Here is a 14,888-nt window from a genome sequence, read left to right as displayed (position 1 = left end):
CAATGGGAGGGGTGGAACTCAGCTGTACCTCTGCAGTAACACCAGGCCAAGCCTTCCCAAGCAGAACATGTGAGAGTATTCCTGACAAAAACACTCCAAGCAAAATTTTGGGATGGTCTCTCCTTATACTTATTTCCTCCAGAAATAAGTATTAGCAGCAACAGAAGTACAAAAGCAGAAAGGCAATCTTGCTTGCAACAGTACCCTTGAAATAATTACACCCAGAAGCAGATTGCTAGAAAGCAAACAGCCCACACAACTGAAGAGCTTAATTCCACAAGCCCTTAAGGTCCCAGAAGCAATAAAAAAAAAAAAATATAAAAAAAATAAAAATTACACTACCATTGCAGTTTCTCCACAACAGAGGAAGTGGAATGGGTAAAGTGAAATTGACTCACACTAGTAGGAGTACCCTCCCAATGCCCATCCAAAGCATTCCCACTCTAGGACTAAAAATAAAAAAGCTACTACAGAATTTAAGAGAAAAGTAATTTTATTGTCTACCAAATCACACCTTGCTTTCTTTTTTCTTTTACAAATTCCAAAACAAATGAAAGAATTTTTTAATGTAATATTATGTAAAAAGCCCATTTGCCACAAACTACTACACTCAGTGGAACAAATATATATTTCAAGAGTGTGGCCAATTGTAAAAATAATCCTATGACATAGACATTGTTCATAAAAATACAGTAAAATGCACTTTCCCCACTTCAATAAATACATTTTAATCTGTTTCTGGCTAGCATTTTAAGCAACCAGAGAGCTCTTAATGAAACAGTCACCAAAGTAAAATTTTTCCTCACGTACTTTTACAATTATTGCAATAGCATCCAGAACTGTAAGCATTTTTCTTGCCGTCTTTTGTTTCTAGCTTCAGGGGAATCATGGATAGGAGAAAAGATTTATCTATAAAAATGTGCTACTCCCATATTGATTCCCATTTTGGAAAGAATGCTTAAGGTTTTCTTCAAGAAACAGTCCACAGAACAAACTTTTTGAAAGAAGAATTCTCCAGAAAACTAAAGTCTATTGTCCATAGCTTGAGTTCTGTTTTCAATCCCTGTTTAATATATTTAAAATTTAAAAATTGTTATGTTAGATAAAAATAGAAGTTTTAGAACATCTTTAAGAACAAAAGCTAAGATAAAGGTTTTGTTAGAAAAAAAGAAAATCTTGCCCTTTTTACAAATCTTGCAAATTTTTAAATCCAAGTATTAACTTGAATTGTAGCTCTGCTTTCCATGCACACATGAAAACACACAAATTATACATACATAAATCCCTGATTAAGACATTTTCCAAATGGCTTTTTAAAAGTCTATTTCAGCTGAAGTCACATTTTGTTTGCTCAAAGCACAGTTGTTTCTTCAGAAGATGAGTATTTCTCTTCCCTTCCCATGATGCTTCTTTACAAGTTCAGTCTACCAGTGACTGAGTCAGTGTTTTACACTTCACACAGCTTGTGACAATGAGTATTACTGTGTCCAACTGAATGAGTGCCTTTTAAAAACAAAGAAAAAATCAACTCTTTTTCACAGCTGAGGACATGGCTAAGAGGCTGACAACAGACTTGTCTTTCTTAGTTGGTCTCCTTCACTTTCATTCATTAGCTGGTTATTGACACATAAGACCGGTATATTTGGTATATTTGACGGAAAAGAACAAAAGTTACAACAAAATGAAACAATCCTCTGTGACTTCATAGATTCATTGCATCACTTATAGCTCTTCCATTTCAAAGTGTGTATTAAAGCTGTTTGCCATGGATGTATGTTCAAAGATCCTGGTCAGGCTTGGTTTCAGTAGCTCCATGGAATGACATGACAGCTCCTGCGAGGTATCACTCTTCAGTGCCATGATCTGATCTGCACTGGGATCCCTTCTGTCATAGTACAGAGCCCACAGCAAAGTAATAGTGAGGATCATAGCCAGGATCTGTGTTACTCCAATAGAGATTCCTAGAAATCTCAGCACTTGCAATTGCTTCGTCCCCCTCAAAAAAGTGTACATTTTTTTACCGCATCCCTATAAAACATAAATAGATTAAAAAAACAGTCAGCAATATTTGGGTTGCAGCTCCCAAAGCTTAGCTCATCCTACCCACTGTCTTTTCTGGCTCCCAAGAATCTCTCTATTCTTTCAAAGAATGCTTTGAAACTATTTTGCCTACTTTTTAACTGTTTCCATTATGCCAACTTTAAGTTTTCTCATACACAGAGACTTTACTGCAAGATATCTGTGCTACTTTTCAATTCAGAAATGCCTCAAAGTTGATCCGAATTCCTCCCAACTCTTACTAATTGTTAAAGAGATTCAGCTGGTTTTGTGAAGGTTTAAAAAGCTATTAAAGTCCTCTTTATCATCTTGTTTCTCTCCTTAAACTGAAGATCTTCAAAGCTGTCAATTATTTTAATCTCTTTTAGACTTTTTCTACATATAATACTACACTCTGAAGTTACAACAGTATTGTAGGAAAGATCTATGGACCTGTGTAACCTCTGCAGAAAACATCCCATGAGAACTATGCTAAAATGTCGTTATAATGTTGATGTTCACAGAAACAGAATTTAGCTCTTTCCAAACCTTCAGTGCAGGCTCTACAGTTTGCTTGGCCAACTAACTACAAGATAAAGCTTCAGAAAAGCTCCCAAGACCTTGTAAGATCCACAAAGAGGCAGCAGCTTTGGGAACTACTGGCTAACAGTGCAAGCACAAGTTACAGTGCTTGTCGCTCAGTAAGGGCAACGTGTGCCTTAGAGACGATAAAACCACAAAGAGAAGGGCTTCTGCTACTCTGCATGATGCTTGTTCTTATTCTAAGCTTTGCAGGTTTCACAGCACAATTATCAAAGCAACATACATATCAAGGGGAAATTCAGAGTAACAAACTGGATGGCCACTGGTCCCAGAAGCAGACATCAGGAACCCATCAAAATGAGCACTGTCTTGAGAACGTCATTTTTTGCATTTACATCCTCACTTCATATTTCTTATGGCTTTTCTAAGAAAATAAAGCAATCGATCAAAGTGATGGAATCTGAAGATAGGACATGATAAATAACAGTTTTCAATCACACTTAAATTCCCAAAGCCAATTTCCCCAAAGCCAATTTCAAATGCTAGAGTCCTAAATGTGTTTGATGAAAGGTCCAATTTTTGCTACACACACAAAATTCACACTGTAGTCAATGGATTTTCATTAACGATCTAAATAAAATTAATGCACTCTATGATAATTGTACCAGAATAAATTATAGGATCTCAATGTCTTTGCTTGTTTCACTGTTTCATTTTCTAAAGAGCAGCAAAGACAGAAAAAGGAGCAAGTATGCATTCTTTGAAATTTCAAAAGTAAAAAACCAAACAACGCTGTAGCAAAACCAATGTAATTGGACTTGAGGTGGGGGGACAAAAACCGTCACGTTGGCATCTTCTTTTCTTCAAGGAATCTTCTTTTCTGGAAGGGAGTTGTAGTTATACCATTTTCCAAATCTGTTGTTAATTACAGGGAAAATGGCTGCATTTTAATACTTTTGATAACTTAAAGAAATGAAGGTACACATTGGTCACAATTTTAAAATGCTCCACCACAGCAATATTCAAACTCAGTTCATTTGTTGCCTAGAGAAAGTACCCACTAACAGACAACAATAACATTAATGCCGACATTTTGTGCAGTACACAGACATATAACTCAGACAAATTATGCCCAGTCTAGGTAGACTGTTTTCCTCCATTAATGATGTTCTTAGAGCTCTGCTCTAATGCACCCTCAAAATCAGTTTCAAAACCGAGGAAACACAGCCAGCATTGTTAACTTCATATTCAAGCATTTTATTTCTGCTTATGTCACACTTTCATAGTTGGTAGCCTGCAATTAAACAGTACATAAATACACTTCCCATAGCAAAAGTTGGTCACTAAAAGGGGAGAAGGTTTTGTTGACAAATCAAATATAGTATAAAACCTTGCAGCAATCATTGAGAAGAATCAGCTTCAGATTCATACAAAACTACAGATTAAAGGCCTGATTCATCCACTTTATACTTTCAGTCTTGAAATAGAAAAAAGCATGTATTTCTTATTTAGCTTATATTACTGATGTACTTCATCATAGAATAAGAACCTGAACTGAAATAAGGCACTTCACTGAGCAGGAAAGATAAGCCATCAGCAAACTCAACACATCTTCTGTATACCCAAATTCTGAATATACTCAAAAGTGTATTAAATCAAATTGCAAAATTAAATATTAAAACAAACCAAAATTAAAACAAAATTAATTTAATTAAAATGGATTTTGAGTTTACTCAAAATTGTGCCAGAAACCAAAAGAAAATATTAAACATGCAAGTTTCTTTTTTTTTTTTAAGGCATCAACTCCCATCAATCATTTTATCTACACTGCAGTTCCCAATCACAAGATGGGCAGAGCTCCTCTTGTCCTCAGACCACAACAAACCTCCATGGCCACATCATTACCTTCACACTTCCCTCAAAACCATCCTCTTTCTGCTCATGAAACTGCACCAAAGGTGAAGCTCATCAGAATAAAAGAAATTCAAGAAATTGAAAAATAGATTTCAATATCCAGCAGGGAAAAAATGATTCTTGCCAAAAGTACTTTCAAGCAGAACTGTAAGTCACCTTTTTTTCTGCAAAAATTAAATTGTGAAGGATTCCAGCTTAGACTATAGAAAGTTCTGAGTTCCCAGAAAAAAAATCACAGCACAGCTACAAAAAAAAATACATTTATCAGTCCCAGACAAACCAAACTTCAGTTTCCTGAAGTACTACACAGAATTTTTCTGACGTACCAGAATGGACCTGCCAAATATTTATATAAACCAATTTTAGGCTAGCGAAGCTAATCTTATCAGGCTCCCTCTCAAACCACCAGACTATGCAAGCTTGGTTTGAATCACTTTCTAAAAAAGCTTTTTTTCCTTCAGTTCTCCAAAGCAGAAGCTAGGCAGATTAGTCTTGGAAGTGTAAGTTGGTTTTGCATAATACCGATAAAGTTATTAGCAAACCTACTGTAAGAGTCTGTGAGACATCCCACAGGCAAGCGCCACGGAAAGAAACATTTTGCCAACAAAATATTGTACATATCTCAAAGAGAAATGAAGTATTTTTGTGGCTGATACTACTGAACACAGCCTGTCCCTTTCTGGAATGGATTCTGCAGTAGAGAACCAAAAATAATTTTTTGCTAAGTGCTGAATCCATCCAAAATGCTCCGCAGTACAGTAGGGGAAGAACCATAAATGTGCCCTTCAGATTTCTTTAGGAAAAAAAAAAGCCAAGCAGCCTTTCTTTTATCAAGTGGGTCTTAACACAGCCCTTATGTTCTACTTAACTATCATCTTTGGCTACTAATTTTCTACAAATAGAACCAAAAGAACTTGAACATATGAAGTGCTCAGAGAACCATTTTCCTGGAAAATGGCACAGGAAATGTCAGTAAAAGAAGTGACACAAGAAAACCTTGCACTTTGGACACTACATTCCAATCACTAATACTTACCAGAAATTTTTGAGCTTCCTGTGCTCAAAAAGCAGTTTTTCATTGAGTGACACTGCTTACATACTCCTGCCTTTTCAGGCAGGGGGCAAATGAATGTTCTACAGCTTCCATATACTCCTTGAAGGCTCTCTACAACAGACTTATCTGTATGGCATTAACAGTAGCAACAGTATTACAGAAAAGCATTTTTACATTATTAGTACATTACTGCAGAGCAAGCCACAATTTTTAGGTTTTTCTAAATGTGTAAGAGACTGGCAGGCCCCAGAAGAAGCCTGAATGACTTTCTCATTCAGGGACTGACACTTCCAAAGCATAACCAGTACTGTCAGTGCTGTGAGCCTTGCCAGAAGGCAAGAGAGGGGTTTACAAGTGGAAAAAAACCCAACCTCTGCCGTTGTCTTTAAGGTTCCTAGTACAGACTGGCCTGAGGCACTCGCCTCCGAGCAGCTCTATCTTCTCTCTTCCTAGTGAAAGCACATAGCCTCCTCCTAGGATGGATGTTTGAAAGCCCAGATTAGATTAAATCATTTCTGTTCATACAGTTAATACCACATAAATTCATTTCTCCAAAACTTGGTTGTTTCCTGGCAATACCTAATATTCATTTTGGCTTGTTTATGTAGCAAATCTCCTCTGCTTCAGAGTTATTGCTCAGTAACTCCTGAACAAGAGCCATGCAACAGATTCTTGTAAGAATGGGTCTTAAACAGCCTCTGAGACTGGGAGTAAATAAAATGGTGCTTTGGGTACTCTTTCATAATGCAGAGTTACACCATCCACTTGAGAAATGTTCATGCTGCAGCATCTGAGAGCATGATTCTAAGGCACACCGAGTAAATAATTTTGGACTGGAACAAATTGGTACTCCAACCTACCAATATAAAACAAACACTTCAAAGTTCAAGCACATCTCAGGTTTTAACTGCATTGCCACTAACTCATCTCACTTCCAGGTAAGGGTGGGTGTTTGTTCTTCCTTCTCCCCTCCCTCTGCTTCAGCATTAGCAAAAAATAACCATAAACACTTCTCATAAACACAACTACTCTACAAAAAAATTACTCTGTTGCACTGCAAATGACATATATGGAAAATTACTGGATCAGGAAGGATGTACAAAACCTTCCAATACATCCATATTTTATTCCGTACCTCCTGATAAAGGTCACTGAGATCCTCATGATGTGCCTGCTTAGAGCATCCTGGGAACTCTTTGACACAACAGGAGTCAGGTGGCCAGTCCAATTCTGTCATTTCCAGCCAGTCTGTGAAGTACACCACGCCACAACATTTAAACTGCAAAGGAAGGATTAGCCAAGATCAGTAATAATGATGCTACTTCTTCAATAGGTAAAGTAGGTAATCAAAAAACCTAACAAAGTTCCTAATACCAACTTTTAAATATTTACATAGAACTAAAAACATCTACAAGTGCTTCCATGTATCTTGTTTTCCTGTACTTTGACATAAAAGCAACATGAAAAATGTAATGAAGTGACCAATGAATACTTTAGAAGCAGTCAACAATACTGCTCTGTCCTTTAAATCCTAATTGCCTCCTCAAAGGGTGCTTCACAGAGATTGTCTTGTCTCTGGATTCTCCTATCCTTACTACAATGAACTAACACAATTTCTTGTCAAAATGGGGACTAATGAACCTGTGACTGAAAGGAGTACCAGAAAAAGATCATACTCGTGAGGACTACTCTTGCAAGGGTACAACTACAGACCCTTCCGCTGAAAACAGGAAAAGCATAGATTTACCTGAATATAGGAAAAAAAATTAAATTAAAAGAGTAAGCAAAAATGTATAGAAATCACAAATGCTGAAAGGAAAACTGAAAATGGAAGGAAGAGGTATCACATTAAAATAAATACTGCAACAGAATGAACCATAAAAATATGAAGTTTGGCTGCAAAGCAGATGAGCTGTAATTGGCTATAAAACCCACCAGGACCAACAACCTGTCTTCTCTGCAAAGCACACCCTGAGATTTAAACCCAGATGACCAGTCTCCCACATTAGCAACTGTTTTCACACAGAAAAGGATGAAGCAGCTACATTAGATTTGGTTTGGCACTGGATGGGGACTTGACATGACTGAAAAGATGCTTTGCTGCAAAAACAAAATGCTACCTTTCTCTGCCTGAACATCCCTCCAGGACCAGCCTGAGTATAAGTGATTCCCTGAGTCCTTTGATCCACAGGCTTGGAAACACAGCTGTCTGCCCCTCTTCACCCTCTTCAGAGCCAGGGTCCTGTATTCCATGCCACTCATTGTTCACAATCAAGCACATCAGTGTCCACACGTGCTGGCACAAACTGTACCTTTAACTCACCGGTCCTCTTAAAAATCTCATTTCTCCCTTCTTTACCACAGCTCTCATGTCTCAGTTTTTATTGGTTTGTTCCTCAAACTCCACCCAGCACAGGATTTTATGGAGAGCTTAAGCTTTGGCTCCTCACTGCAATTGCAAAGACCACCTCATTAAACACCTTTTTCTTACTCTTGTATCTTGTATCCCACCTAGTTATTCTTTCCTGACTTTAGCTGACCCTTTCTGTCTTCCTTAGCATAGCCACATTTTTGATATTAGACCAGCAAGAGGACTGCGGAGAACTCATTTCCCATCTCCCTCAGATGCTGTAAGATACAGAAGAAAGAATACCAAGCTGATCAGGACTGAACCTCTGGTAACAGAATTGCAATTACAATTCTGCTGACTGAAGAAGGGCCACAAGTGCTTATTCAGACATAAAGCACATACCAGGCTCATACATCCAGCATCTAAACTATGACTAGATGGAATATAAATCAGAGCCAACCAATTAAGTAGAAACTGTAAAAGCTTTCTCAGCTACCCAAATCATTCATCTGGTCACAGGTCCCATAAGGAAAATCTAACTTCTAAAGGAAATTCTTCTCCCCTAGAAAAATTAAGGCTTAGTTGAAGTTTTATTACTAATATTCATATTATAACCAGCTGTTACGATGAAACTACAACAGCTAGGAGAAGAGGCGGTATTTAATTTAATCAACCTATACATTTAAACCAAGATACAGTACTATCTCTAGTCAAGGCAAATTGATAGAGCCCATTTGATTATATTATCTCAGGTACATTACTAACATAAGCACTCTACCTGCCTATGAATTACTCAGTTTCACAGAGCACTCACATGGCCAGAAGAGGGAACTGGGGGGGTGGGGCTGGTGTGTAACCTCTTTCACGTTTTAGTATAAATACAGACTAACCAAGTGCTGCCAGGAAATGTTTAAATAAACAGGAAATCTGTGCAACAATGATAGATTTCAACATTTCAACAAGGGCAGCACAATGACAGGCATTTAAAGAGTTCTCTTCCTGCACATGAGTTATATTTGGAGTTAATGGGTTTTACCTTGGGCGATTTTGTGTTTCTGTAACATAATACTTCATTCTATAAAAACAGTTCTAAATTTTAGTAGGCTAGGGGGCAAAGCTGTGAATACACAAGGAAGCTTTTTGGTTTGTTTCCCACCCCCAGTCAAAGGAAATAAAAACCCTCATCACTTTCACAAACCTCGGCCAAAGAGACAGTGTTGGCATCTTTTTGGAAACTTCCTTTCCCATTCCTTTCCAGCTAAACATATCTTAACCATGACAGCTCCATGAAAGGAAACTAACAGAGCCTATGGGAAGGGGAGCACAGTTTAATATTAAAACAAGATATAGACACAGTCATTTTACTTTACCTGAAGATTTTTCATTTTACATACATCATATCCTTTAATGCTATAGTAATCCTAAAAGGTATTGGTGTCCTAACCTTACTGAAAAAGGATATGAGAATCTTAGCAATTTAAATGAATTTATTAACACTCTGGTTTTGGTGTTTAAGTACCTTTATGGCCTATAAAAAACTAAGAATTGGATACCAAGTGATGTTATAAGACAGCATCACTACACAGTGTTTATAGTGAATGAACTTGCATTTATTTGCCTAGTCACTTAAAACCAAACCTTTCCTTTAGCAGATAAGTAACACTCACTGAGCAGGTACTCGTTTAGTTGATGAATTAACCATCATCTTACCTCCCTCTGGAAGAAATTCCAAGCATGGGTCAGCCACTGGTACCTAGGCAGTCCATAATTGGTCATCCTGGCTTTCAGTGTGATCATATCAGACCACTGCACTGGAACCTGGAGCAAGGAGAGAGAAGTGACTCACACAGTGGATCAATAGGCTTGTGGCTCCAAACCCACTGGTTACATCTATACTGAGATCTTTCCAGTGCAATGACTAAAATAACAATGTACACAAACAAAACAGAAAAACAAGTGTTGCTGCAATTTTTATACTAATACTTTACAAGCCTTTCTTAAAATAGCAAGGAAAAGTTATTTGTTTCCTTTGCTTACAAATCTATGTACACTGAAAAGAAGTCACATTTTGGAGAGATTCTGGGATGATTTGGTACAATTTATTTATATCATTAACAGATTTTTTTACTTGGCATAAAACTTGAACAGAGTCCCATCCAAGTCATCAGGGGTGGTATTTGTCTGCCCTAGTTTAGGTATCCTCCTGGTGTTGTCTTAGATAATAGAAATAAACAGGCAGCCAAATGGAGAAATTCATCTCAAGATAAATAATTTAAACAGAGCAGATGAATCATTCCCTTGAAGTCTCAAATCCACTTCCCTGTCTAAGGTGAAAAACTTTGATTTAAATGTCTAACTTCTACATATGTAAAATTGAGATGAATTCTATCCCTGGAGTTTTCTCAACCATTTTCTGTCTTTGTCTGGAGTCCTGCATGCAGATATTCTGAATGTGCTCCATCATTTCAGTAACTTGTTCAAAAAGAGTAACAAGGAAGTGTAGACAAGGGCCTATGACCTTCCCCAAACACACTCAAAGCCTTGTGAAAATCTTTTCTTTTGAAAGGATTCCTGAACTATTTCTCTTGACAACTCAGAATTGAGGTGCTGGTGCACTCCATTCTGTGAATATGACACCTCAGTTAGCAATTTGTTGCAATCAAACAGAGGCAAGTGCTATGGCACCTGGCATAGACTGAAGTTGAGTCAAAATCAAATTACTTCAGTTCAGCAGCACAAATTTCAGTGTGCCAAAACAAAACAAGGATCTGAAGACTGCAGTCACCATTCTGTGTCACCACATACCATTCATGCAGAGTTTTGCCTTGTCTCCATCAGCTTTAATAGTCATGGTGAAAGAAGCCACAATTGCAGTATCAGCTGTGAATTGGATGGGAGGGGAGCCCAGCTTCTCTAGCAGCCATGACTTTGCTCTCCTATTCAATTTGAAGCTAACAGTAAGCTATAGATAGCAACAAATGTTATCTAAGAAAAGAAAATTTGCACACTACTTCCCAAGGAACCTGGTCCCCATTGTGTTAGATGCTCTGCAAAAATATAGAGACAATCACTGCCTGCCTGAACCCGTAACACAAATACGAACATTTGATAACATTTCATTACCACTGATAAGTTATACTAAATTTTTGCTGCCCTAGTAAAGCTTCATATAATCAATGTATTAATAGGTCCCAGAAATTTAACATGCCTTTCACTTAGCAGATTTTTGCATTGAACTCACAATAGTTCACATGAAAAATATTTTAGCAGTAGAGTACTAAAAATATGTAAAAGCAGAATATTTCTATCACAAACATTTACACAGGCCACTATAATAAACTAATTAATTTAGTTTTGTACTCAATGCATTTCTCTTTCCTCTGCATTGTAAGCTAGCACTCTTCTTTCTTTGGATAATATTTGATAGTGCTGCAATTAAGTTCATATTTGCTAGACTATTTTTTAATTAACTTATTTGGGCTAAACACATTCCACTTCTTTAGGAAGTCAATGGAAAGCAGGAAAAAATAATACTCAAGAAGTGAGAGGAGGAAATGAAAAGCAAAGCAAAACAATTTAAACCTCATTGTAGGAAAGCAATTTGAATGCTAAGGAAGGATTTCAGAATCTGTGTGTTTGCTACAAGAATGCCTACAGGTAAAACTGTACAGGTTTAAAATAGGTACATTGATGTACCTCTCAATATCTTCCTGTCAGCTCATATGCTTGGTAGTGCACAATAATACATGATTGACGTGCATCTGTTTGACTATGCACCAATACTCATGTGTAAACAAACAAAAACTAGAGATGCTAGTTTGATTTCAACCTAAGTTCTATAAAGCTCAGTCTGCCACTGAGATCTAATTACTCATTATTATTTTTCTAATGACTATCAAAGCTTGATCAATGCCTAAATAAGCCAAGGACCCACACTGGCTTTTCAATCTTGTAGGTGGAATAAGTTAGTCATGAGGCACACTACATGCTGAGAGCTATCATGAGCTGGAGGGAAAGTTGTTTTTGCAAGGACTCTTTGAGCAACTTGTCCAATTACCAAGGAAAGCCCAAACTGCATCAGCAGAGGCAGTTATGCCTCAGTGACATTTCTGACAACATCACCCACACTACACTACACACCCACCTACACTAATGCCAACTGATCTCTGAAACCCACCAGGGGCTCATGTGATTTAATGCTACACTGAAACCAATATGATATCAAGACAACTCTACAGTTTTAACAGGGAATCGTCTTATCTTTATCCAGTAAGAGGAAGCACATTCTAGGGAATGACCTGCACAGGTATGGAAGAACCACTGAAAAATAACTGTTCTCTTCAAGTCTGCCACATTTGCCATGGTTCTCAGAAGCAGGAAACCCACCTCATCACATGAAGAGCACTAGTGTTAGGACAAAGGGAATAATAGTAAGAAATCAGATGGAAAGAGGAAATAACAAAGAAAAAGCAACCAAAATACCTAACCCAAACCAGTATTTCTGTAGATGAGGAATAAATACATATATATATTTATAGGAAGAGAAGAAAAGAGACAAAGAAAAGCAAAAAAGGAGAACCTGTATTTGCTGTGACCCACTGCAGAAGATGCAGACATGGAACTCAGTGCTGCTTACTTGAGCAAAGGGCTGAAGGGACAGCCACATTTTCTTCTGAAGGGAAACAACATGACCAATGACATAACATCTGGTAGGGCTATACCAGTCTTTATCAAACTGTCACAGGTTTGGTTTGGTTTGGTTTGGTTTGGTTTGGTTTGGTTTGGTTTGGTTTGGTTTGGGTAGACTAGCAGATAACCAAAAGCTTGGGGGTCAGACTAAAAAGCACCACAACTTCACATTTTCTAACTAAATAGTGAAGGCTGAAAAAGGATGTTCCAGTGCTGTGAAGGCTATGTTATTTCAGGCAGCTTCCACTAAAAAGATTTTTGTGAAACCATGGATATTAGTTGTAACAATCATCCTTGGCAAAACCCCTGCAGAGGGCAGCTGTGCCCATAAGATGAAGAATGCCTCGTCTGTACTCCCAATTTTAAAATGAATCAACGCAAGCTGACATTTAAAGCAAAGGAATAGCCTTAATCTCTATTATATTAGAACAACTCTCCCAAATCTGTACTGCAAGGGAACGAATTCTGATGCAAAGTCCTGCTGTGTAACTTCAGACTTCAAATCTGCCAGAAATTCCTTTGGTCCAAGTACTGTGTAAATATCAAGGAAGCTACCTCACATCTTGCTGCAATATAATTGTCATTCACTGTTGGAAAGACCATTATATTGGGCATATCTTGGCAGTTGAGAGAAAAATATTTGTTCTTCTATTCATAAAAATGTACCAGACTGAGTACAAGATGTAAGGATATAGAAGCCACCAGTTACGTTTCAGTTTAATTTGCTCACCACTTACCTATTATCTTACATGATGCCTACAAGTTTGAAAATTAAAGGTTGGTGTAGTTACAAAAACTAGACAGAGATAAAACCTCTGCACAAGTTTACAGAAGAGTGTTTTATAGTCAAGACATGTTTTGCTTAAAACTGGCATTTATAGCTTGTGGAGGCAGCGTGCAGATTTTAGCAGACAGTGAGTCTCAATGGAAAGAACATGCTGTCTGTTTATAATGTAGTACACTCTTTAAAATGCAAAGAACTTTTGGGACAAAATACCTTCAAATTCTCTTGTCTCATCTCTCAAAATCCTTATTTAAGCCTGAAATTCATAATTTATGCTAAAAATATCAAAGACTTCAATGGAAACCTGCCTGAGCAAGAATTAACAAAAAAATTAAGTTCTTAAATGAGGAAATGAAGGATTTGGCTCTCAAATATAGAGGGGGTAAAGGGAAACCCAGATAGGGCCTTCCAGACAGACAAACAAGCTTTCCTAGGAGAATTCTCTCTTTAAAATGAAGGCAATCAGTTGAAATTAAACTGTCAGAATAATAAACAGAGATAAATACTACAGCAATTAGAAAACAGCTAGCTAATAGAAAACTTAGTTTTCTTCTGCTGAAAAAATGCAGCCTCCTTTTCTGACTCACCGTTATTTCCTGCTCGTAGGTCCAAACACCACAGGCCAGTTCAACGCAGAATATTACAAGCAAGCTTCCAAAATACTGCAGAAAATAGAATGGTCTTAGCTATTTTTTATCCTCTTTGATATAAAAAAAAAGTTTTCTAAGTTTAATATTGTTAAGTCTTTTTTTCATACTTAAAGAGCATCTGAAAATACTAAAAATACTACAAATACTAAAATTTCACATGATTTAAGACATGGAAAGAGAAATACATTTTTGTAACCAAAATATGAAAGATTGAGGCAGCAAACTATAAAAGCTGAAATCATGGGACATTTCTTTCTTGAAAACTACATTCTTATCAAAGTGATTTAGGGGTATGAGGTCAGGTCTAACTGTACAAATATTTAGAGATTAATTGAAACATATTTTACTATTAGAAGGTATAACCCATGAACTATTTAGAAATAGGAAATGCAAGTGTAAATGAAGAAGTACAGACCTTGGTAATGATGCTTAAGAAAAACTGGTTGTTGCAATTAAAAAGAACAGGAGTTTGTTGATGCTTCTACATAGCATCAACAAACCCTTTCTGAACTGCAGGATAAAGCTACATGGAATTTAAGGCTGTTTTAACTGGTGTTCCCTATTAAAAACAACCCTTTTATCTTTTATTTAAAGCAGCAGTATACTCTCATTCATTCTTGACTCCAAACCTTCTTCCATGTCAGTGGACTCAGCACACAAGACTTTAAAGCTACCATCTTCATGGATTTTAACTTAATTTGACAATCAAAGAAACACCACAGCAACATAAAATAGAATAAATATATAATTCCATCAGTAGGATACATGCCAAATGGCTTCTAATTTAATTATTTCATTCTGGAATCTATCTAGGACAAAAAATATGTACTTATGGTAAGTGATTTTTTTTTTTTTTCTATTAATGGG

General features: G+C 37.0%; 1 protein-coding gene across 6 annotated transcripts in view; it reads right to left on the bottom strand.

Moving 5' to 3' along the window:
- Positions 1-475: 475 nt before the first annotated feature.
- Positions 476-14,888, bottom strand: part of TSPAN12 (tetraspanin 12) — a 40,695-nt gene continuing 26,282 nt past the window's right edge. For 4 of the 6 annotated variants that reach the window (XM_086887010.1, XM_086887013.1, XM_086887011.1 and 1 more), the window contains 4 exons: positions 13,959-14,033; positions 9,609-9,716; positions 6,684-6,827; positions 476-2,028 (listed from right to left, as the gene is read on the bottom strand). In XM_086887010.1, coding sequence (XP_086743136.1) covers positions 1,723-2,028; positions 6,684-6,827; positions 9,609-9,716; positions 13,959-14,033 — 633 coding nt within the window. In that variant the 3' untranslated portion in view covers positions 476-1,722. The remainder of the gene's footprint in view (positions 2,029-6,683; positions 6,828-9,608; positions 9,717-13,958; positions 14,034-14,888) is intronic. The other 2 variants (XM_086887012.1, XM_086887016.1) reach the window with 1 other exon arrangement.

The sequence above is a fragment of the Cyanistes caeruleus genome, chromosome 4 (genome assembly GCF_971803275.1).
Source record: "Cyanistes caeruleus chromosome 4, bCyaCae1.hap1.1, whole genome shotgun sequence".
NCBI lineage: Eukaryota > Metazoa > Chordata > Aves > Passeriformes > Paridae > Cyanistes > Cyanistes caeruleus.
This window is presented reverse-complemented; position numbering and strand designations above follow the sequence as displayed.